General features: G+C 48.9%; 2 protein-coding genes and 18 non-coding genes across 20 annotated transcripts; all 20 read left to right on the top strand.

Annotated features, from left to right (window-relative positions):
- Positions 1 to 6,895: 6,895 nt before the first annotated feature.
- On the top strand, positions 6,896 to 6,967 carry TRNAP-AGG (transfer RNA proline (anticodon AGG)). The gene has a single exon. It is a non-coding gene; the product is annotated as a tRNA-Pro (tRNA).
- Positions 6,968 to 7,039: 72 nt separating this feature from the next.
- On the top strand, positions 7,040 to 7,111 carry TRNAP-AGG (transfer RNA proline (anticodon AGG)). Its single transcript has one exon. It is a non-coding gene; the product is annotated as a tRNA-Pro (tRNA).
- Positions 7,112 to 7,183: 72 nt separating this feature from the next.
- Positions 7,184 to 7,255, top strand: TRNAP-AGG (transfer RNA proline (anticodon AGG)). Its single transcript has one exon. It is a non-coding gene; the product is annotated as a tRNA-Pro (tRNA).
- A 72-nt stretch (positions 7,256 to 7,327) lies between these two features.
- TRNAP-AGG (transfer RNA proline (anticodon AGG)) lies at positions 7,328 to 7,399 on the top strand. The gene has a single exon. It is a non-coding gene; the product is annotated as a tRNA-Pro (tRNA).
- Positions 7,400 to 7,471: 72 nt separating this feature from the next.
- On the top strand, positions 7,472 to 7,543 carry TRNAP-AGG (transfer RNA proline (anticodon AGG)). Its single transcript has one exon. It is a non-coding gene; the product is annotated as a tRNA-Pro (tRNA).
- Positions 7,544 to 7,615: 72 nt separating this feature from the next.
- On the top strand, positions 7,616 to 7,687 carry TRNAP-AGG (transfer RNA proline (anticodon AGG)). The gene has a single exon. It is a non-coding gene; the product is annotated as a tRNA-Pro (tRNA).
- A 72-nt stretch (positions 7,688 to 7,759) lies between these two features.
- TRNAP-AGG (transfer RNA proline (anticodon AGG)) lies at positions 7,760 to 7,831 on the top strand. The gene has a single exon. It is a non-coding gene; the product is annotated as a tRNA-Pro (tRNA).
- Positions 7,832 to 7,903: 72 nt separating this feature from the next.
- Positions 7,904 to 7,975, top strand: TRNAP-AGG (transfer RNA proline (anticodon AGG)). The gene has a single exon. It is a non-coding gene; the product is annotated as a tRNA-Pro (tRNA).
- A 3,381-nt stretch (positions 7,976 to 11,356) lies between these two features.
- Positions 11,357 to 11,428, top strand: TRNAP-AGG (transfer RNA proline (anticodon AGG)). Its single transcript has one exon. It is a non-coding gene; the product is annotated as a tRNA-Pro (tRNA).
- Positions 11,429 to 11,501: 73 nt separating this feature from the next.
- TRNAP-AGG (transfer RNA proline (anticodon AGG)) lies at positions 11,502 to 11,573 on the top strand. The gene has a single exon. It is a non-coding gene; the product is annotated as a tRNA-Pro (tRNA).
- Positions 11,574 to 11,645: 72 nt separating this feature from the next.
- Positions 11,646 to 11,717, top strand: TRNAP-AGG (transfer RNA proline (anticodon AGG)). Its single transcript has one exon. It is a non-coding gene; the product is annotated as a tRNA-Pro (tRNA).
- Positions 11,718 to 11,789: 72 nt separating this feature from the next.
- On the top strand, positions 11,790 to 11,861 carry TRNAP-AGG (transfer RNA proline (anticodon AGG)). The gene has a single exon. It is a non-coding gene; the product is annotated as a tRNA-Pro (tRNA).
- A 72-nt stretch (positions 11,862 to 11,933) lies between these two features.
- On the top strand, positions 11,934 to 12,005 carry TRNAP-AGG (transfer RNA proline (anticodon AGG)). Its single transcript has one exon. It is a non-coding gene; the product is annotated as a tRNA-Pro (tRNA).
- A 129-nt stretch (positions 12,006 to 12,134) lies between these two features.
- TRNAP-AGG (transfer RNA proline (anticodon AGG)) lies at positions 12,135 to 12,206 on the top strand. Its single transcript has one exon. It is a non-coding gene; the product is annotated as a tRNA-Pro (tRNA).
- Positions 12,207 to 12,316: 110 nt separating this feature from the next.
- LOC149333577 (uncharacterized) lies at positions 12,317 to 13,519 on the top strand. Its single transcript, XM_089557753.1, has one exon. The coding sequence runs from the start codon at positions 12,335 to 12,337 to the stop codon at positions 13,517 to 13,519; it is 1,185 nt and encodes a 394-aa protein (XP_089413879.1). The 5' UTR covers positions 12,317 to 12,334.
- A 2,466-nt stretch (positions 13,520 to 15,985) lies between these two features.
- On the top strand, positions 15,986 to 17,128 carry LOC149333576 (uncharacterized). Its single transcript, XM_089556081.1, has one exon. It carries the CDS (start codon positions 15,986 to 15,988, stop codon positions 17,126 to 17,128), a length of 1,143 nt encoding a protein of 380 aa, XP_089412207.1.
- Positions 17,129 to 18,004: 876 nt separating this feature from the next.
- Positions 18,005 to 18,076, top strand: TRNAP-AGG (transfer RNA proline (anticodon AGG)). The gene has a single exon. It is a non-coding gene; the product is annotated as a tRNA-Pro (tRNA).
- Positions 18,077 to 18,142: 66 nt separating this feature from the next.
- Positions 18,143 to 18,214, top strand: TRNAP-AGG (transfer RNA proline (anticodon AGG)). The gene has a single exon. It is a non-coding gene; the product is annotated as a tRNA-Pro (tRNA).
- Positions 18,215 to 18,280: 66 nt separating this feature from the next.
- TRNAP-AGG (transfer RNA proline (anticodon AGG)) lies at positions 18,281 to 18,352 on the top strand. The gene has a single exon. It is a non-coding gene; the product is annotated as a tRNA-Pro (tRNA).
- A 65-nt stretch (positions 18,353 to 18,417) lies between these two features.
- Positions 18,418 to 18,489, top strand: TRNAP-AGG (transfer RNA proline (anticodon AGG)). Its single transcript has one exon. It is a non-coding gene; the product is annotated as a tRNA-Pro (tRNA).
- Positions 18,490 to 20,861: the final 2,372 nt, after the last annotated feature.

Raw genomic sequence — 20,861 nt, 5'->3', positions numbered from 1 at the left:
AGAAGGATAGGAAAGCTACCGGTCAGGCAAGTACACCTTCGGAGGCAAAGAAGACTCCAGTGAGAACGAGCGAGCCACAGCAGCAGAAACCTGGGACGCCGGGACCGAACGCCATGGTCCCGAACGCGCCACCGGCGTCCGCTGCAAACAACCAACTGAAGACACTCCCTGGTAACAGGCGAGATTTCGTACAGCTCCCGAAAGGAGGATACAAAATCGTATTCCGACCGAAGAGCCACAACCTAAGAGTGGGAGATTTCAAGCCCAGCGATTACATACAAGCCCTGGTGAAGGAATGCAACCTGGTATACATCGGCGACATGCTTGTCGCGGTGAAAGCCATCTCAAACATAATAATAGTCCGGACGCCAGATGGCGCGAAGGCAGAAGCTCTGCAAAAGACGAGGAAGTTGTGCCTCGGAGACAAACAATTCGAGTTCAATGCATACTGCTCCACGGCGGAGGGAACTGTCCGGGGTGTGGTGCATGGAGTGATGGCCGGCACCACGCAAGAAGTCCTAATGAACCACATCCAAGTAGCAACGCCGGGAATTCGTGCAGTCTACGCAAGAATGCTCGGGAAGTCAGAGTCAGCGCTCATCGCGTTCGACGGACCGAGGTTGCCCAAGACAGTCGCAGTGATGGGAGGACTGTACAGAGTTTACCCTTACCAACCTACGAAGCAGGTGTGCTTCAGATGCCACCTGCAGGGGCACCGATCAGACGTCTGCCCGGAACCAGAACCCATTCCGCAGTGTCATAGATGCAAACGTGCCAACGTCGACGGACACGAGTGTGGGGAGCCCAAGTGTGAGTGGTGCGGCGAAGCTCACGCCACGGGCGATATAGGATGTAAGAGACGTCTCAAGCGGAAAGGCCAGCAGAACCAGCAAGGCAAGAAAAAAGAAAGCAGTTACCACGGTGGCCACAGGCCGCGGTGGTTCGACAGCGAAGAAGCCGAAACGAAAGAAAAGAACGGATCTTCGAGATCTGCGTCTCGGAACAGGCGCGGCGGCAGCAGAAGCCGAACGCCGTTCTTCAAAGAGGGAGACTTTCCGGGGTTAGCAGACGCGAGAACCACCGACCACGGTGGCGACAACGCCTGGGTTCGAGGGAATGCTCATGGCGCTTCCGCATCTAAACAGAAGACCAAGCAGTCCAAGAAGGTGAGTCAGTCTGGGAGCGAGTCTCCAGTCTATCCCACTGCTCTAGACTATTCGATACAGGCTAGATTTGAAGCTCTAGAAAAAACAAACAGGGAACTTAGAGAGGAAAATGAACGACTAAAAAGGAGGCTCTCGTTTATAGAACAGCGACAACAAAGAGAAGAAAATGATACAAACCGAGGAAAAGTACACGGAGTACAATCGCCCACGACGAAAACAAGCACGCAGGGGCCAGCAGCTGTACAACCGCAAGTAAGGGAAGAAATAGATGCTACTATACCACTACACCAAATACAGGAGCAACAGAAAACAGTCTTGACGACGCTGGAACAAATCATGAGCAGACTGAACGCGACCGATCAGAGATTGGCAGAACTGTTCAGGAGACAAAACAAGAGAGCACCGGAACAGGTCGACCTAAACGAAAGCGCGAAGATCTTCGCGGCGCAGCAGTAGTGTCACATCATGGCTAACGCAGAAGAAAAATTTACAATATGGCAATGGAACTGTAGAGGATTTAGGAAAAAAAAAAAAACCGATTTCAACATACATGTAATGCAGCATAAACACCCTCCTACTGTAATAGCGCTGCAAGAAACTAACACTTCGCCGAAGATAGTCGGCTACGACACCATAGTAGATGAAAGATTTAAAAAAGTGGCCATTTTATGTCAGAAGGGGGTCACTACGCACAAGCACACGACACCAGAAGAAGATATAGAACACCTTTTAATAGAGGTAATACCTAAGAAGCGCGGGGAGAAGAGCCTATTCGTACTTAACATATATTCACCACCGCGCAAGAAGAGACATGACTTCAGAGAAATCATTAGAGCGGTGATCGGCCTGGTAAAACAAAACCACCTTGTGATTGTGGGAGATTTCAATGCTCCGCACAAAGAGTGGGGCTACAAGATGAATACAAAGAAAGGAAAAACCATCCTAGATGGAGTGGACACGCACGGGCTGGAAATCGTTACCGATAGCAGATACCCTACTAGGGTCGGAAACAGCGTTTCAAGAGACACTAGCCCTGATTTGACCATCATAGGAAATATCCTAGACTACGAATGGTCTAACACCGGGGAGCAGTTCGGAAGTGACCACTACGTAATTCAAACTCAAATTAAACTTACAAGGTTCAGCACAATCCAGAGAAAGACAAAAATCACAGATTGGAAAAAATTCCGTGAACAGTTGGAGAATGAAGCCGGAAGAACTGCGATAACGGACATCGAAAAGTGGACCAAACGACTACGGGAGGTCCACAGAGACAATACTACGGAGCTAGAGGTCACCGATGAATTTCCACGTGCGGATAAACGATTGCTACATCTTTGGGAGGCTCGTAGGGGGCTGACGAAAAGATGGAAGAAACAAAAACATAACAGGAAATTGAGACTCAGAATAGCTCAAATCAATAAGGAGATAGAAGACCACACTGCAAACTTACTTAGAGATAATTGGCACCAAATTTGCAATGAACTAAACGCAAACTTGGGTAGCGCTAAAACATGGGCGCTGCTCAGGCACCTCATAGACCCGACAAAATCGAAAAGAGAGAACAGCAAAACGATAGAACGTATCACGCACAATTTTCAGGGAACGGACGCCCAGATTACAGATTTTCTTTGGTCCAGGTACGTCGGAAGCACGCAGGTGCCACCCTGCACCATGGTATATTCAGGGACAAGGAACTCGAAGCTGGATGAACCGATAAAAGACTACGAGGTATACGCGGCTGCCAGGTCATTCACAAGGAACACAACACCGGGAAAAGATCAAGTAACAAATGCAATGATCAGAAACCTCAGTGATGACCAAATCGAAAGCCTGACTGGACTAATCAACGAGCACTGGGAAAGGGGCACGGTCCCGGCGGAGTGGAAACACGCTGAGATTATCGTGATACCTAAACCAGGGAAAACACCCAGTTTGGAGAACCTTAGGCCCATTTCCTTAACTTCATGCCTCGGTAAACTATATGAGAAAGTGGTCAAGACTAGACTGAGCATTTACATGGAGGACAACGGTCTGTTTCCGGATACCATGTTCGGGTTCAGAACGGGGCTCTCCACGCAAGACGTGATGCTCCAGTTAAGAGACACGGTACTAAAACAAATATCGGGCACTCGAGAAGGCGTAATCTTGGCCGTAGACCTCAAGGGGGCCTTCGACAACATCGGCCACAATGCCATTCTCACAGAACTCTCGGCAACAAACTGTGGGGAGAGGATCTTCGCATACGTAAAGGCCTTCCTGTCTAACAGAACAGCAACGATCGGCATCAACAACATAAGGTCAGAAAAGAAGACGACGCCAAACAGAGGGACGCCACAAGGATCCATCATCTCACCTTTGCTCTTTAACATAGCAATGATTGGATTAACTAGGAGACTGAAAAACATCAAAGATGTCGAACATTCAGTTTATGCGGACGACATCACAGTGTGGACGACAAAAGGATCGACGGGAAACAAGCAAGAAATATTGCAAAGAGCGGCGGATGAGATCGGTCAATTTGCTTTCTTTAGCGGCATGCAGTGCTCCCCAGAAAAATCAGAATTTATTAGACTTCACAAAAATAAAGAGGACAGGGGAACGATAGAATTAGAGATAGATGGACAACCCGTAAGGAGGACAAATAAGCTTCGCATCTTGGGAATGTGGCTGCAGGAGAAAGGCAAACGGGACCATACCATCCAGCTCTTGGAACACTCCACGAAACAGATATGCAGGATGTTAAGCCGGATTACGAACAAGAGAAAAGGGGTGAAGGAGCGAGATGCGTTACGGATCACTTCTGCGCTCATCATACCGAGGATGACGTACGCGCTTCCGTACCTACAACCTAACAAAGGGGAAAAGAACAAAATGGAAACATGCATCAGAAGGGCGTATAAGCAAGCTTTAGGCGTCATGACCTGCGCCTCGACAGAGAAGCTGATGAACATGGGGGTGTACGGCACGTATGAGGAGCACAGCGAAACCATGCTCAGATTTCAAATGGAAAGACTTAAAAGAACAGCCGCTGGCCGCGCACTACTGGTCAAGCTAGGATACCCGGCAGAAGACGAGGGCGAAGACAAGACAGACATTGACAGCCAAATTAGGAGCACTTTCTTGGTTAAACCAGTGCCCAGAAACATGGACCCCAAGAACCACGAAGGAAGACGGGCGGCGAGATCATTGGAGTTGGACAGGTTCCTAAAGAAAAAACAGATGGTTCTGTATGTTGACGCGTCCAAGTACAGAACGAAGGAAAACGCTAGGGCGGTAGCAGTAGTGAACGCCAATGGGAATATAGTTTCTGGTGCATCAGTGCGCACAAGGACAACACAAGCAGCGGAAGAGATCGCCATAGCTCTAGCCCTGACTGAAGCCAATCGGCAGGGACTGAGTTACTGGATAGCGACGGATTCTCAGGCTGCAGCAAGGGCCTACAGAGATGGAAGGATCGGCCGAAAAGCCGCGAGTATCCTCTTCGAACAAAAACAACACAGACATGGATCAAACAACACAAGCATTCAACACACCATCATTTGGGTCCCTGACACTGGGGTTGAGGGAAATCTCATGGCAGACACCGTTGTCCGAGGGTTCACGAACCGGAGGGCGGGTTTGCCGGTCGAACCCTTCAGCACGCCAGAATCTTACGGGGAGGCAATGAAGGCGTTGTTGGGAGCGCGCAAGAAGTACTCGGCTCCGGCGGATATCCTCGACAGAGAGCAGGCCACCACGCTCAGACGACTACAAACAGACACCTACCCAAGCAGAGCCATGTATCACAAAATGTGGCCGAACAGATACGCGAAAGAGTGCGTGTGGTGTGGGGGCTACGCCACAACGTACCACGCCACCTGGGGCTGCGAAAAAAGCCCTTTACTACCAAAGGTAAATAGCCCTAGTCTAGAGCAGTGGGAGGCCCTCCTGGCTGACTCCGACCCGAGCACACAGCTTATGCTGGTGACGAGGGCCAAGGCAGCGGCGGAGGCCAACGGGATCCTGGACTAGGGAATACCGACCACTGAAGCTCCACATCTATCTATCCCCATCCCCCTACTCCCTAACTCTTCCTTTTGAAAAAAAAAAAAAATAAATAAATGTTTTCACTACTACTACTACTACAGCTAACCGAAGTGAAACTGTTGGCATACGCGGATGATGTGGCGGTTTTCTGCGTTGACAATGAGAGCATCTTGAAAACGGTGGAAATTGTTAAGCGTTTCTGTGATGCCAGCGGCAGCGCTGTAAACTGGGGCAAGTGCCTTGGATTTTGGCACGGTTCTTGGGCGACGAAACCAGGCACTTTCGCCAACATGCAATGGGCTGATACACCAGCGAGGTACCTAGGTGCTCCTTTAGAGTTTTACCGCGACAGTGAGCCCTACTGGCGGAGCCAAGTTGCAGAAGTGCGTGAAAGAACGGAGAAGGTTAAAGGAGGGGACTTGTCTATGTTTGCGCGCAGCACTGTGTGCAATGTGTTTTTTGTTACCAAACTGTGGTATGTGCTAAGTGTTTTGCACTGCTCACGCGCCAATGTACAAAAGTTGCACCGTGTATTGGCCATCTTTGTGTGGGGGTCGGTATGGGAGAGGACAAGCCGTACCAACCTCTTCCGGAGAGTTAGTCAAGGAGGCCTGGGCTTGTCGCATTTATTCCTGAGGCAAGTGGTCAACCGTTTTTGTTTCCTTCGAGATGTGAAGGACCCGTTTTTGCGTACTGTAGTACAGATCAGATTGAGCAGACTTTTACCGGATTTTGTGGTATCTACCGAGTGTATACCAGGAGGTGTTTTTGGATTCCTGAAGGAGGTTGCGGTTTCCTGTAACTTCCTCAGCGCACGATTTTCCTACCAATATCTTGCAAAAGTAAAACGCATACAGCTATACAAGGACCTTACAGACCTGGTTTTTCCTGTGCCACTGTATCGAACAATGTACAGCACCCATCCAGGCAGCGATGTTTTAAAGCGTGTGAAGCGAATGTATGTAGCTCCGGGAGCCAAGTCCTTTTTCTTCAGGCTGCACACCGGAACGTTGGAGGTAAAAACTTGGATGGCAGAGAAAGGATTGTATGTTCCATGGGGTGATCATTGCTTTATATGTAGAAAGCCAGAAACTATCGAGCATGTTTTTTTGGACTGCTGGGGAGGAGTGTTCTTTTGGGACATTCTTCAAAGAACATTGAAAAAAGATCTGCCCCTTGACCCCCGTGGGATTCGTTTCCTAGCAGTGGAAAATGAAGAAGGTGTACCGTTTGACGCAGTAATGCTCATGGGATTGCACTGTATTTGGAAGGCCTGCATGGCGGCCCGACATGCTGACATCGATGCAAGGCCGGCGCAGGAGTACTTTCGCGAGTCTGTAGGCAGATTCTTGGAAACCTACAAAACTTTGAAACAAGTGCCTGAATGGGTACCGAGAATTGAGCCTCTAGTCCATATGAAACGCTTTTAGCGCCCTACGTCAGCCAAGGTGTGGTTGATGGTTTTAGCCCATACCGACGCCATGTACCATTGAGTGTGTGTATACTTCTCTTGTTTTCTTGTGATGTATGTGTCTAAGCAGGCAATAAAAAAAAAAAAAAAGTTGGTCTAGGGGTATGATTCTCGCTTAGGGTGCGAGAGGTCCCGGGTTCAAATCCCGGACGAGCCCGTCAATTTTTTTAAATTTTAGCCTCCAAATGCATCCCATAACAGTAAACGGCCAACGCCATGCGTCATCCTCGGCTCGTTGGTCTAGGGGTATGATTCTCGCTTAGGGTGCGAGAGGTCCCGGGTTCAAATCCCGGACGAGCCCGTCAATTTTTTTAAATTTTAGCCTCCAAATGCATCCCATAACAGTAAACGGCCAACGCCATGCGTCATCCTCGGCTCGTTGGTCTAGGGGTATGATTCTCGCTTAGGGTGCGAGAGGTCCCGGGTTCAAATCCCGGACGAGCCCGTCAATTTTTTTAAATTTTAGCCTCCAAATGCATCCCATAACAGTAAACGGCCAACGCCATGCGTCATCCTCGGCTCGTTGGTCTAGGGGTATGATTCTCGCTTAGGGTGCGAGAGGTCCCGGGTTCAAATCCCGGACGAGCCCGTCAATTTTTTTAAATTTTAGCCTCCAAATGCATCCCATAACAGTAAACGGCCAACGCCATGCGTCATCCTCGGCTCGTTGGTCTAGGGGTATGATTCTCGCTTAGGGTGCGAGAGGTCCCGGGTTCAAATCCCGGACGAGCCCGTCAATTTTTTTAAATTTTAGCCTCCAAATGCATCCCATAACAGTAAACGGCCAACGCCATGCGTCATCCTCGGCTCGTTGGTCTAGGGGTATGATTCTCGCTTAGGGTGCGAGAGGTCCCGGGTTCAAATCCCGGACGAGCCCGTCAATTTTTTTAAATTTTAGCCTCCAAATGCATCCCATAACAGTAAACGGCCAACGCCATGCGTCATCCTCGGCTCGTTGGTCTAGGGGTATGATTCTCGCTTAGGGTGCGAGAGGTCCCGGGTTCAAATCCCGGACGAGCCCGTCAATTTTTTTAAATTTTAGCCTCCAAATGCATCCCATAACAGTAAACGGCCAACGCCATGCGTCATCCTCGGCTCGTTGGTCTAGGGGTATGATTCTCGCTTAGGGTGCGAGAGGTCCCGGGTTCAAATCCCGGACGAGCCCGTCAATTTTTTTAAATTTTAGCCTCCAAATGCATCCCATAACAGTAAACGGCCAACGCCATGCGTCGTCCTCGGCTCGTTGGTCTAGGGGTATGATTCTCGCTTAGGGTGCGAGAGGTCCCGGGTTCAAATCCCGGACGAGCCCGTCAATTTTTTTTAAATTTTAGCCTCCAAATGCATCTCATAACAGTAAACGGCCAACGCCATGCGTCATCCTCGGCTCGTTGGTCTAGGGGTATGATTCTCGCTTAGGGTGCGAGAGCTCCCGGGTTCAAATCCAGGACGAGCCCGTCAATTTTTTTAAATTTTAGCCTCCAAATGCATCCCATAACAGTAAACGGCCAACGCCATGCGTCATCCTCGGCTCGTTGGTCTAGGCAAACGTAGTGGAAGACAGGGCAACGTTTTTTGAGAACCTGCAACAGTATCTTCTTTCCGACAAACAAATAGTTCTCATGGGTGACTTTAACTGTGTTTTGAGCGCTCGCGATAAGAGTAGCACCCGAGCCTTCAGGGACAGAAGTACTGAGGTTTTAAATCAAATGATAGACGAATACGCCTTGGAAGATGCTGCCGAATGCTTAGAGGGCGCACGCGATGTGCATTACACGCACTTTCAACGTGTCAGTCACGCGCGCCTCGACCGCATATATATGTCACTTGATTTATTGCCGAAATTTCATAAGTACAATGTTTTGCCTGTGTCCTACTCTGATCACTGTGTAGTCGAGCGCTCTGTAGGATTGAAGAAGCGAAATAACAGCTTTTCGTGGGACCTATGGAAACTAAACTCTAACCTGCTAAGTGACAAAACTTTCACTGATGCCGTGGTAGAAAAGATTAATAAAATAGAGAGGGAGGGAAAAAACGAAGTCGGGTTGCAGTGGGAACTAGCGAAACAAGACATTAAAACGAAGGCTATAAGAACGGTCCACCGTTGTAAGGCACGAAGAACGATTACAAGAGAGGCAGCTGAAAGTTATGCTAGAAAAATTGTTAGCTCAAGAATGCAAACAACCGGGCATATTTATGGAAGACATGAAGAAAACAAAGGAAAAGCTGGAAATTATCGAAGAAAAACGGTATCAGGGAGCGCTAGTTCGGGCGCGAGCGGCAGATTTGGTCGCGGGAGAAACGCCCACTAAGCGGGCGCTTGGAATGGAAAAGGCGCACGCTCGACGAAACCAGATTCACGAGGTAGAATGGGCAGGCACTTCAGTCTCTGATAACGATAGCATACAGCTGGCCTTCTTTGAGCACTTTCGGACAATCTTCGCGCAACATGAAGTCGACTCGAATGCATTTAGAGACGAGTTTTTGAAAGATATGCCACGGCTGGATGACGAGCTTAAAGTAATTTTAGAGCAGCAGATTACGCAGCAAGAAGTCGAACGCGCTATAGAAAGCTTAAACCCTGGAAAGTCTCCAGGCCCGGATGGTTTAAGTGCTGTTTTTTATAAAGTGTTTAAGAGTGAATTAACCCCTTTGCTGGCTTCTTTATTTAACGAAGCCTACAATCGTAATGCTCTGCCTCCATCCTACGGTACGTCCCATACAGTACTCATTCCTAAAACAGATGACGCGCAAAAACTTAAACTGGTTACAGCATATAGGCCCATCTCGCTGACGAACGTCGATTACAAAATTTTTATGAAGGTGCTAGCTGCCAGACTTCAGGTGGTAATTAAAGAAATCGTTGGCCCTCATCAAACGTGTGGCATAAAGGGGCGGTCTATTGCTTATAATATTCACAAAGCAAGAAGTGTGTTGGAGTGCTCTGACGCCATTGGCGCTCGTGTGGCAGTTCTCCAACTAGATTTAGAAAAAGCTTTTGACTGTGTTGCGCATGACATATTGTTTTCTATCCTTCATCATGTTAATTTAGGCACTATTATCACTGAGGGTGTGGCCTTGGCGTACAGAAATTGCACTACCAGGTTAATTGTTAATAAATCGTTGGGGGCCCCCATTAACGTTCAGCGTTCTGTTCGCCAGGGTTGCCCCCTCAGTCCTCTTTTGTTTTGTATCTATATAGAAACTTTGTGTAAGCACATTATAAGAAATAATGCTGTTCAAGGATTTCGACTACAGACGGCTGAAGTCAAGATCCTAGCATATGCAGATGATGTTGCTGTTTTTGGCGTGAGTCACGATAGCATTCGTAACGCGGTCGACGGGGTCAAGCGTTTCAGCACTGTGACGGGGAGCAGGGTTAACTGGGGGAAGTGTGTGGGATTCTGGCATGGACAGTGGCCAGTGACCCCAAAGAATTTCGCTAACGTGACCTGGCACACGACCCCTGTGAAATACTTGGGTGTCCCGCTGGAAAATTACCGCGACAGCGAACCGTATTGGACACGGCAGGTGCAAGAAACATGCGATAAGGCTGAAAAGTGGAAAGCGTCCTATTTATCTATATTTGCGAAAGCCACAGTGTGCAATCTGTTTTTCATCAGCAAACTGTGGTATGTGATGCAAGTGATGCATTGTTCGCGAATTAATGTACAAAAGTTTCATCGTATTTTTGCTGTTTTTGTGTGGGCCTCGAAATGGGAGAGGTGTACGCGAACCAATTTGTTCAGAAGAGTGAGGGATGGAGGACTCGGGCTTGGACATTTATTTGCGAAGCAATTGGTCAATAGATTCTTGTTTTTGCGCGATGTTAATGATCCTTTTCTGCGCACAGTGTGCCAAGTAAGGCTCGGTAGGGCTTTGCCAGACTTTGTGATTTCAACTGAGTGTATGACGGGTGGCATGTTTGGGTTTTTCAAGGAGATAGTCGCCAGCGTCCGATTTTTGAATGCTAGATTTTCAAAACAATATTTGAGTGATGTGAGCCGGAAAGATTTGTACAAGGATTTGTGTGACATCCTCTTTCCGGTGCCCTTGTACAGGGCCATGTACTGTGGAGGGCCGGGCTACAACGTATTAAAAAGAGTAAAGAAAATGAAGGTACCACCGGGAGTCAAGAGTTTCTTCTTTAAGTTGCACTCTGGAACTTTACCTGTGAAAACTTTTCTTGAGGCAAAACAGATATTTCTTCCTTGGGGGTCGCACTGTCTCATATGCAAACAGCCGGAGACAATTGATCACGTCTTTTTGCACTGTTGGGAAGGGGTCTATTTCTGGGACGTGCTGCAGAGGACTTTAAAGAAACAGCTTCCAATCCACTCACACGGAATAAGGTTTTTGCCAACCAAGAACGAGGATGGGGTACCGTTAGACTTAGTCATGCTGGTGGGCCTCCACAGTATATGGCGCTCCCGCATGGCAGGGTATCATTGTGACCCTGACGCACGGCCAGCCCGTATGTATTTTAGAGAAAGTATGCACAAGTTTCTGGAAGAACAAAAGCTAATAGTGGAGGTTCCTGAGTGGTTACCAAGGCTGGAACCCCTCGTAACTTTGAGATTTTTAACCTAAGTCAGGCCCACTCTTTGGGATCCTGACTAACTGTGTATACTGTATGTACATATTATTATGTTCTGTTTTGTAACGTCGAAGCCCGGCAATAAAGAAAAAAAAAAGCTCGTTGGTCTAGGGGTATGATTCTCGCTTAGGGTGCGAGAGGTCCCGGGTTGAAATCCCGGACGAGCCCGTCAATTTTTTTTAAATTTTAGCCTCCAAATGCATCCCATAACAGTAAACGGCCAACGCCATGCGTCATCCTCGGCTCGTTGGTCTAGGGGTATGATTCTCGCTTAGGGTGCGAGAGGTCCCGGGTTGAAATCCCGGACGAGCCCGTCAATTTTTTTAAATTTTAGCCTCCAAATGCATCCCATAACAGTAAACGGCCAACGCCATGCGTCATCCTCGGCTCGTTGGTCTAGGGGTATGATTCTCGCTTAGGGTGCGAGAGGTCCCGGGTTCAAATCCCGGACGAGCCCGTCAATTTTTTTAAATTTTAGCCTCCAAATGCATCCCATAACAGTAAACGGCCAACGCCATGCGTCATCCTCGGCTCGTTGGTCTAGGGGTATGATTCTCGCTTAGGGTGCGAGAGGTCCCGGGTTGAAATCCCGGACGAGCCCGTCAATTTTTTTAAATTTTAGCCTCCAAATGCATCCCATAACAGTAAACGGCCAACGCCATGCGCCATCCTCGGCTCGTTGGTCTAGGGGTATGATTCTCGCTTAGGGTGCGAGAGGTCCCGGGTTCAAATCCCGGACGAGCCCGTCAATTTTTTTAAATTTTAGCCTCCAAATGCATCCCATAACAGTAAACGGCCAACGCCATGCGTCATCCTCGGCTCGTTGGTCTATAGATTTTGTGTTGTTTTCTTGAAGGCAATAAAAAAAAAAAAAGGCTCGTTGGTCTAGGGGTATGATTCTCGCTTAGGGTGCGAGAGGTCCCGGGTTCAAATCCCGGACGAACCCGTCAATTTTTTTAAATTTTAGCCTCCAAATGCATCCCATAACAGTAAACGGCCAACGCCATGCGTCATCCTCGGCTCGTTGGTCTAGGGATTCTGCTTCCGGCCGCGCTAGCGAACGGACGCGTTATCATGAGCTCCGTCGGAGCGGTGTCAGCGGCCCAGCAGGGCCGCGGTAACAGGTTTTTTGCTGAAGAAAGCCAGGATTATCAAGTTGTTCTACCGCCACTGCCAACAGGTGCGTCTGTTATGAATACTGTTTTTCTTCACGGGGATTTGAAAGCCAGGCCTTACCGGGTGGAAGACTTTCGGGACATGTTAGTTCATCTCGGAGTGCTCCCTGAAGTGATAGCTATGGGGGCGTTCCATATGAACCACGTTTGGGCCGTCACTTTTAAAAGTGCCGAAGCTGCTAAGAAGATGGTGCAAACCGGCGAAGTAAAGGTGAAAGAGAAACGGTGCCTTGTTGTCGACCCTGAAAACCAAGAAGTACGTGTCAAGCTTTACTGGGTGCTACATAACGTAGCGGAAGAAGTGCGCTCTGCGCTGGCACCGTACGGAAAGGTGACTGATGTCTACAAGGAACGCTGGCGAGTACAAGGAATTGCAGACAAAGGCTCGTCTACGCGCACGGTTGGCCTGAAGCTCAAGCCTGGTGTGACGATAGATCTGCCCCATCAGCTGCGAGTCGCACGAATCATGGCTCTTCTCGTCGTTCCTGGACGGCCCCCGCTGTGCTTGAGGTGCCATGCTACGGGACATATTAGGCGTGACTGCCGAGTGCCACGTTGTACCAAGTGTCGGCGATATGGCCATGATGAAAGCACATGCGTGCGTACCTACGCAAACGTGGCAGGCCGGAACGCAAACGAGGAACTGTCGACCGAGCATCTAATGGATGAGGCAGACGCGGCGGAAACTACGCCTGAGGCAGATACCTCGCTAACTCTTGGCGAAGGTAGGACTGCACAGGCGCACGAAGTGGATGCAGCTTCAAATGAGAAAGTGAATACCAACGCTTCGACCGATACCAAAGAGGCTATGCTGACGAGTAACCCAATGAACAGAGGCAATGCACCGTGTGAAGAGGTCGAGGGAGTGGCTGAACTAACAGACGTGACCATGACTAATGCCAGCAGTCTTGCGTCAAAACGACTGCATGAAGACATCAAAGACGGGCACAAGACCAGCCAGACTGCAACGGATGAGCCGCCGGTGAAGACCACGCCCACTCGAAGGCCAACCCTGAAGCCAGCGCCGAAAATACCGCTCGAGCTACGGCCCGAGCGGAAACCGCCGGCACCACCGGCGACGTGACGTGGCGTCTTTTTTTCCAGCCGGACAGTGGCAACACCGGAACCGACCAGAAAGACAGTGCGTCGAGGCCACAACGGCGAACTCGAAGTGTCAACCAAAATGGCTCGAGCGGGTGGAATATGCTCTAAAAATGTGAGTGTTTGGCTGTCTCGGGATAATCAAAGTGCTAACAGGCGATTCGTATGTGGAAATTAAAACGGCAAAGAAATGGCAGTAACTCTCCAAACACCTCTGTATGTAGGCACGCTTAACGTGCGAGGCTTGTCGGCGCGCAGAAAACAATATCAGCTGAGTCGGCTTTTTATGGAAAATGATTTGGATGTAATTGCCATACAGGAAACAAAGGTTGAAAGCGAGGAAGGAACGAACCGCATGGTTGAACCGTTCAGGACGTATTATAATGTGTGTGTTTCCCATGCAATTGGCACAGCCGGTGGTTGTGCTCTGTTTCTGAAGCATACCAGAGAAATAACTGTTGATAGTGTGTACGCGTGCCCTTCTGGAAGGCTCATTGTATGTGACATAACGCTGCATGCCCAGAAGTTTCGTATAGTTGACATATACGCTCCAAATGCAGCAAACGAGCGCAGAGTGTTTTTTGAAAGTGTTGAATGCTATCTGAACTGTGACAGGGTCATTATAATGATGGGAGACTTCAACTGCGTATGCAGAGTTGAAGATAGAATGAGAAATTTACCGATACGAGACGCGAGCGTATCCGTGCTTAATTCGCTAACAGAAGACTACCAATTACAAGATGTAGGGTGTTTTCTGTCAAACGGTACAGTGCCTCGCTTTACGCACTACCAGCGAAACAGCCATGCTAGACTAGATCGAATATATGTTTCGGCCGGTCTGGCATCTCACTGCACAAAATATGACGTCAAAAACGTTTCTTTTAGTGACCATAGCTTGGTTACGTGTGCGCTAGGACCAAGGAAACCAGCCAAGTTCAGCTGGGACCTCTGGAAATGCAACGCTAAGATCCTCGATGATGAACAGTATGTGAAGGAAATAAAAGAAAGAATTGGAGATCTACTAGCGAGTGAACCGCAGTGTTATGTTCAAGCATGGGAAGATTTTAAGCAAAATGCAAAAATAGCAGCCATTGAAAGAGCCAGTGAGCTGCGGAGAATACGGAAAAAAGAAGAAACTGCACTGCAAAGTCAGCTTGACTTTTATTTAAGTGTAGAAGCCATTGATCCAGGTAGGTTTGCGAAAGAAATAAAAGAAGTTAAAAGCAAACTAGAAATAATTGATACAGACAGATACAAAGGAGCTGTAGTACGCGCACGGGCGGAAAGGCTATATATGGGTGAAACACCGACTAAACGTGCCCTTTCAGACGAAAAAAGCTACGCGTCGCGCAATGAAATAAAAGCGATAAGATACAGAGATGAAGTTGTGCAAGACCAAGAACTGATACGCTGCGCTTTTGTCGACTATTATCAAGAACTGCTTGGCCACGAACCACAGATACTAGAAGGGTTTGAAAGAGATTTCCTTAGGCTCATGCCAAAGCTTGAAGAAAAGGAAAAAACAAATCTTGAAGTGCCCATTAGCGTTTCAGAAATAGAGTGGGCGATTGATGAATTAAGTGCAGGGAAGTCGCCAGGGCCTGATGGCTTTGGCTCAGAATTTTACAAAGCATTTAAAACGGAGATAGCAGTAGTTCTTTATAACGTTTTCAAAGAAGCATACAGAGTTAAGAAATTACCGCCTTCTTTTAGGCAAAGCCACATTGTGTTGATCCCCAAAACAGATGACCAGGCTACGTTGTTGTCAGTGCGATCATATCGACCAATAAGCCTAACGAACACGGACTATAAGGTCTTTGCAAAAATTTTAGGCAGACGGCTTCAAAGTGTTATAGCTGAGCTTGTGGGACCTCACCAGACTTGTGGTATTAAAGGAAGATCCATTTTAACGAACATACACGTAGCTAGAACTGTCCTAGAGTGCTGCGATGCCTTATGCGGGAAGGTAGCGATGTTGGAACTAGATCTGGAGAAGGCCTTCGATAGAGTTGCGCATAGTGTCCTTTTCAGCATTTTAGAACACATTAACGTCGGTACAGTCCTGCTGGAACGTGTAGAAATGTGTTACGCAGATATTTTTAGCAGGATTATAATTAATAAAACATTAACAGTCAGTTTTCAGATCAAGACCTCTGTCAGGCAAGGATGTCCTTTATCTCCATTCTTGTTCGCGCTCTACCTGGAGCCTTTCTGTTTGAAAATCATATCGTCCAGTGCAATAAAAGGTTTTCAGTTGAGCACAAGTAAAGTTAAACTGCTCTCGTACGCTGACGACATTGCGGTTTTCTGTTCTGACCAAGCAAGTATCAGTAAAGCTGTCAGCGTTGCGACTAATTTTTGCAAAGTGACAGGCAGCGTTATCAATTGGGACAAATACTTAGGCTTTTGGCATGGAGAGTGGGACACTCCTCCTGCAGTCTTCGAAAGCATGCAGTGGACATTGGTTCCAACGAAATATCTAGGAATACCTTTAAACCACTACAAAGACACAAATGACTATTGGAGAAATGAAGCAGAACTAATAAAGGAAAAATCTACGCAGTTTGGAGGGCGAAACCTTTCTATATTCGCAAGGTCTACTGTGTGCAATATCTTTCTGGTAGCGAAGATCTGGTACGTCCTCCAGGCATTGTGTGCGACGAGAGCAAGCATTCAAAGGCTGCATAGAGTGCTTGCAGTGTATATATGGGGATCAACATGGGAGCGTACGAGCCGTACAAATTTATTTCGCTCAGTGAAGAGTGGCGGACTGGGCTTGGCACACTTGTTTTTAAAACAGGTAGTTTCTAGATTTCTCTTTGTGCGAGACCAAAGGAACGTTTTCCTTCGTACTGTGATCCAAACGCGACTTTGTAACATGATGCCAGGGTTCATAGTGTCCTCTGCCCAAGTCAGTGGACCGAGTGTGCGAGGCTTCCTACGAGAAGTGGTCTGGGCTTTCCAGTTCCTCGCCGCGCGTTTTTCATTAGAGTATCTGGGCACCGTGGCTCGAAAGGAATTGTATAAAGCTGTTGTTGATGTATCTATGCCAGAACCACTGTATCGCACCTTTTGCTCAGCAGGGGCTGGCAAAGACGTACTGAAAAGAGTGAAGCGGATGCCAGTGCGGCCTACTGCGAAAACTTTTTTCTTTCATTTGCACACCGGAACTCTCCCCGTTAAACCGTGGCTGGAGCAGAAGGGTATCTTTGTGCCATGGACGACAGACTGCTTACCGTGCAGGCAACCAGAAACTATTGAACATATTTTTCTTGATTGTGAAGATGCAACATTCTTATGGGACATATTGCAGCGCACTTTGAAAAAAGATTTGCCGGTAACGCCATATGGCATCCGCTTCCTCCCGACCTCAAACCACGAAGGGGTGCCGTACGATATGATTATGGTACTATGTCTTCATAGCATATGGAAAACAAGAATGGCAGTGCACCACGCAGACGTAAATCCCCAACCTGCCAGAGAATACTTCAAGGAAAGTGTTGTATTTCTTCGTGAGGCTTTCAAAGTGCGGGCTGAACCACCAGAGTGGTTGCCTGTGTTAGACGACCTTGTCAACATGGAACGGTTTTAAATGCCCACGCTCGCCGAAAGCTGGCAAGCGTTTTCAACTTGTGAATATTGTGTGTACTTGTGATAAAGGAAATAAAGAAAAAAAAAGGGCTCGTTGGTCTAGGGGCCTGGCGGCGTCCATGGCTTTCTGCGTGAAGTCGTGATTTCGTGCAGGTTTCTGTCAACACGGTTTTCACTTGAATATCTGAGCGAAGTCAATGGGAAAAAGCTCTATAAAGATCTCTGCGATGTGGTTCTGCCCGAACCGTTATATCGGTCTCTTTACAGAGCAGGCCTTGGGAAGAACGTTTTAAAGCGCGTGAAAGCAATGTCAACCCCAGCTGGTGTAAAGTCCTTCTTTTTTAAACTCCATACGGGAACTCTCACTGTAAAACCGTGGATGGTCGAAAGGGGTTTTTTTGTTCCATGGGGTACACATTGTATAATATGCAGAAAAGAAGAAACAATTGAGCATGTGTTCCTGCAGTGTTGGGATGCTGTGTTCCTCTGGGATGTGCTCCAGCGTACCATCAAAAAAGAGTTTCCACTCGACGCCTATGGAATTCGTTACTTACCAATAGAAAGTGATGACGGAACCCCTTTTGACTTGATTATGTTAATGTGCTTGCATAGTATTTGAAAATGCAGAATGGCGGTTCGGCACGCTGATCCTGATGTAAGACCTGCACGACTGTATTTTAGAGAAAGCATCAGAAACTTTTTTGAGGAGCAAAAGTTGCAGGAATGTGTCCCAGAATGGCTGTCACGTTTGGAACCGTTATTGTCGATGAAGGACTTTTAAGTACGTCCGCACAAGGTGCGCGGTCGTTTTTAACTTAGTTGGTGATTGCGGTTTGTTTTGTATGTACATGTGAATACCGGAAATAAAGAAAAAAAAAGCTCGTTAGTCTAGGGGTATGATTCTCGTTTAGGGTGCGGGAGGTCCCGGGTTCAAATCCCGGACGAGCCCGTCTGTTTTTTTTAGCCACCAAATGCATCCCATGGCACCTAGTGGCCAAGGACAGACGTCATGCGCGGCTCGTTGGTCTAGGGGTATGATTCTCGCTTAGGGTGCGAGAGGTCCCGGGTTCAAATCCCGGACGAGCCCGTCTATTTTTTTTAGCCACCAAATGCATCCCATGGCACCTAGTGGCCAAGGACAGACGTCATGCGCGGCTCGTTGGTCTAGGGGTATGATTCTCGCTTAGGGTGCGAGAGGTCCCGGGTTCAAATCCCGGACGAGCCCGTCTATTTTTTTAGCCACCAAATGCATCCCATGGCACCTAGTGGCCAAGGACAGACGTCATGCGCGGCTCGTTGGTCTAGGGGTATGATTCTCGCTTAGGGTGCGAGAGGTCCCGGGTTCAAATCCCGGACGAGCCCGTCTATTTTTTTTAGCCACCAAATGCATCCCATGGCACCTAGTGGCCAAGGACAGACGTCATGCGCGGCTCGTTGGTCTAGGGGTATCATTCTACTTCCGGCCACCGAGCGTGACGGACGCAGGATCATGAGCTCCAGCGGAGCGGCGATAGCGGCCCTTTCCAGCCGCGGAAACAGGCTCGAGGACAATGAAGATAGCGACTATCAGATTATGCTGCCAACTTTGCCCACCGGACGCGTTGTTTTTAACACGCTTTTTTTGCACGGCGATGTGCGGGTTAGGCCATACAGGGTCGAGGATTTCCGCGACGCCCTTGCCAACGTTGGTGCGCTCCCCGACGTGTTGGCGTTGGGGGCGTATCAGATCAACCATGTGTGGGCTGTCACCTTAACCAGCACAGAAGCAACAAAGAAGCTGGCGGCGTTCAAGGAACTGGAAGTTAAAGGTCGCCGCTGCCTCATCATCGATCCCGAAGACCAACAAGTGAAGCTGCGACTCCACTGGATGTTGCACGGCGTGGCAGATGATGACATCCGGACGGCCTTTGCGGCTTTTGGGAACGTGACCGAAGTGACCCGGGAGAGGTGGCGAGTTCAAGGCGTCAAGGAGAAGGGGTCCACCACGAGGGCGGTGCTCCTGAAATTGAAGCCGGGCATCAAGGTAGATGACTTACCGCACCAGCTGCGAGTCGCCGGGGAATTAGCCCTTGTCGTTGTGCCTGGGCGGGCGATGCAGTGCTTACGCTGTCGAGGCACGGGACACGTCCGCCGCGAATGTAAGGTGCCCCGATATTCGAAATGTAGGCGCTACGGACATGAGGAGGCTGACTGTGTGCTCACGTACGCTTCGGCCGCGGGACCTGGAACGAGGGAGCGGTCGGCAGAGCTCACTATGGACGTAGTCGAGGCAGAGGAGGCGGCAAAGGGAACCGGAGAAGAGCGTACGCAGGCACAGGAGACAGACTCGTCGGGAGACTCCCCTCGAGACATCAATGCTGCCAGCGGTGCGGGGAGGAGTGGCGCTACACCTGACCTCCCTAGGTCAGAGGAAGAGACGTCACCTCAGCCGGCAGACGACATGGAGCAGGATAACGGTGAGGAGCGCCCGGACACCAGCGGTACTCGTTCGCCAAGCGTCACAGCCCCAGCCAAGCGACCCCACACACAGACCGATCTCGAAGGTGACAAGGCAACAGTCCCCGGTGTCGACGAGCCGCCAGCAAAAACAGTCCAACCCCGGCGGTCCACACTTCGTCCGCGGCCAAACCTTTCTTCGGAGAGGCGTGCAGCGGACAAAGCGCCCCCGCTGCCAGTTCAGCCGCTCGCACCAGACGGAGGCGGTTCCAACGACGGCGTCTAGCCGCGCGCTAGACGAGGAAGGTAAGCACCATGCTCTCGGTCTATTCACCCTTTATGAAAATGGCGCCTGAAACCCCTTTGAGTGTAGCCACGTTAAATGTCAGGGGATTGGCAGCCAAAAAGAAGCAGAGCCAAGTACACCGCCTGCTAAGTGACCATGATATCGACGTGCTTGCCGTACAAGAAACAAAGGTTGATGGGGAGGAAGAGACCGGGAGCATGGTGCAACGTTTCACGGCTAGATTTTACGCCATTGTGAGCCACGCGGTAGGGACATCGGCTGGGTGTGTATTGTTTGTCAAAAAGCTGCCCGGACTGATTGTACAGGCTCACTACTCATGTCTGTCAGGACGGTGTGTTGTAGCCGATTTTGCATATTCCAATGCTGAGTGGCGCATTATTTGTGTGTATGCCCCTAACATTGTTGAGGAAAGAGCAGTGTTTTTCGAGAATGTTATGCAGCAGTTAAGTACGGAGAGGCAGGTTCTAATGCTGGGCGATTTCAACTGTGTACTGAATGCTCGGGACAAAACCAGCACACGCGGCTTCAGAGACAAGAGTACTGATGTGTTGTGCCAGTTAACAAGCGAGTGGAATATGGAAGATGTGGCTGAGTACCTGGGGGGAGCGCGCGCCGTACAGTACACGCACTTCCAAGGTGCGAGCCACGCGCGCCTTGACAGAATTTATGTGTCGCTGGATTTGATTCCCGTATGTAATGAATACCAAGTTGTGCCCATGACATTCACGGATCACTGCTTAGTGAAATGCGTATTCGGCACCAGAAAACGAAGGAATGCATTTAGCTGGGAGTTATGGAAATTTAACAACAAATTGCTCAGTGATGAAGCCTTTAGACAGGTTGTACTAAATGAACTCATTAAAGTAAGGCCGGGCACATTGTACGAAATCTGGAAGCAATGGGAGATGTGCAAAGAACAGATTAAAATAAAGGCCATTGATAGGTCCAGTTGCCTGCGGTATCAGGAGAAAATTAAAGAAACCCAGCTAAA

The sequence above is a fragment of the Amblyomma mixtum genome, chromosome 8 (genome assembly GCF_055824585.1).
Source record: "Amblyomma mixtum isolate Tamu chromosome 8, ASM5582458v1, whole genome shotgun sequence".
Lineage (NCBI taxonomy): Eukaryota > Metazoa > Arthropoda > Arachnida > Ixodida > Ixodidae > Amblyomma > Amblyomma mixtum.
The sequence above is the reverse complement of the archived record's forward strand: the minus strand, read 5'-3'. Positions and strand labels throughout refer to the sequence as shown.

Coding starts and splice junctions, on each gene's coding strand:
- LOC149333577 (XM_089557753.1), top strand. CDS start 12,335: ATGAGCTCCGTCGGAGCGGTGTCAGCGGCCCAGCAGGGCCGCGGTAAC.
- LOC149333576 (XM_089556081.1), top strand. CDS start 15,986: ATGCAGTGGACATTGGTTCCAACGAAATATCTAGGAATACCTTTAAAC.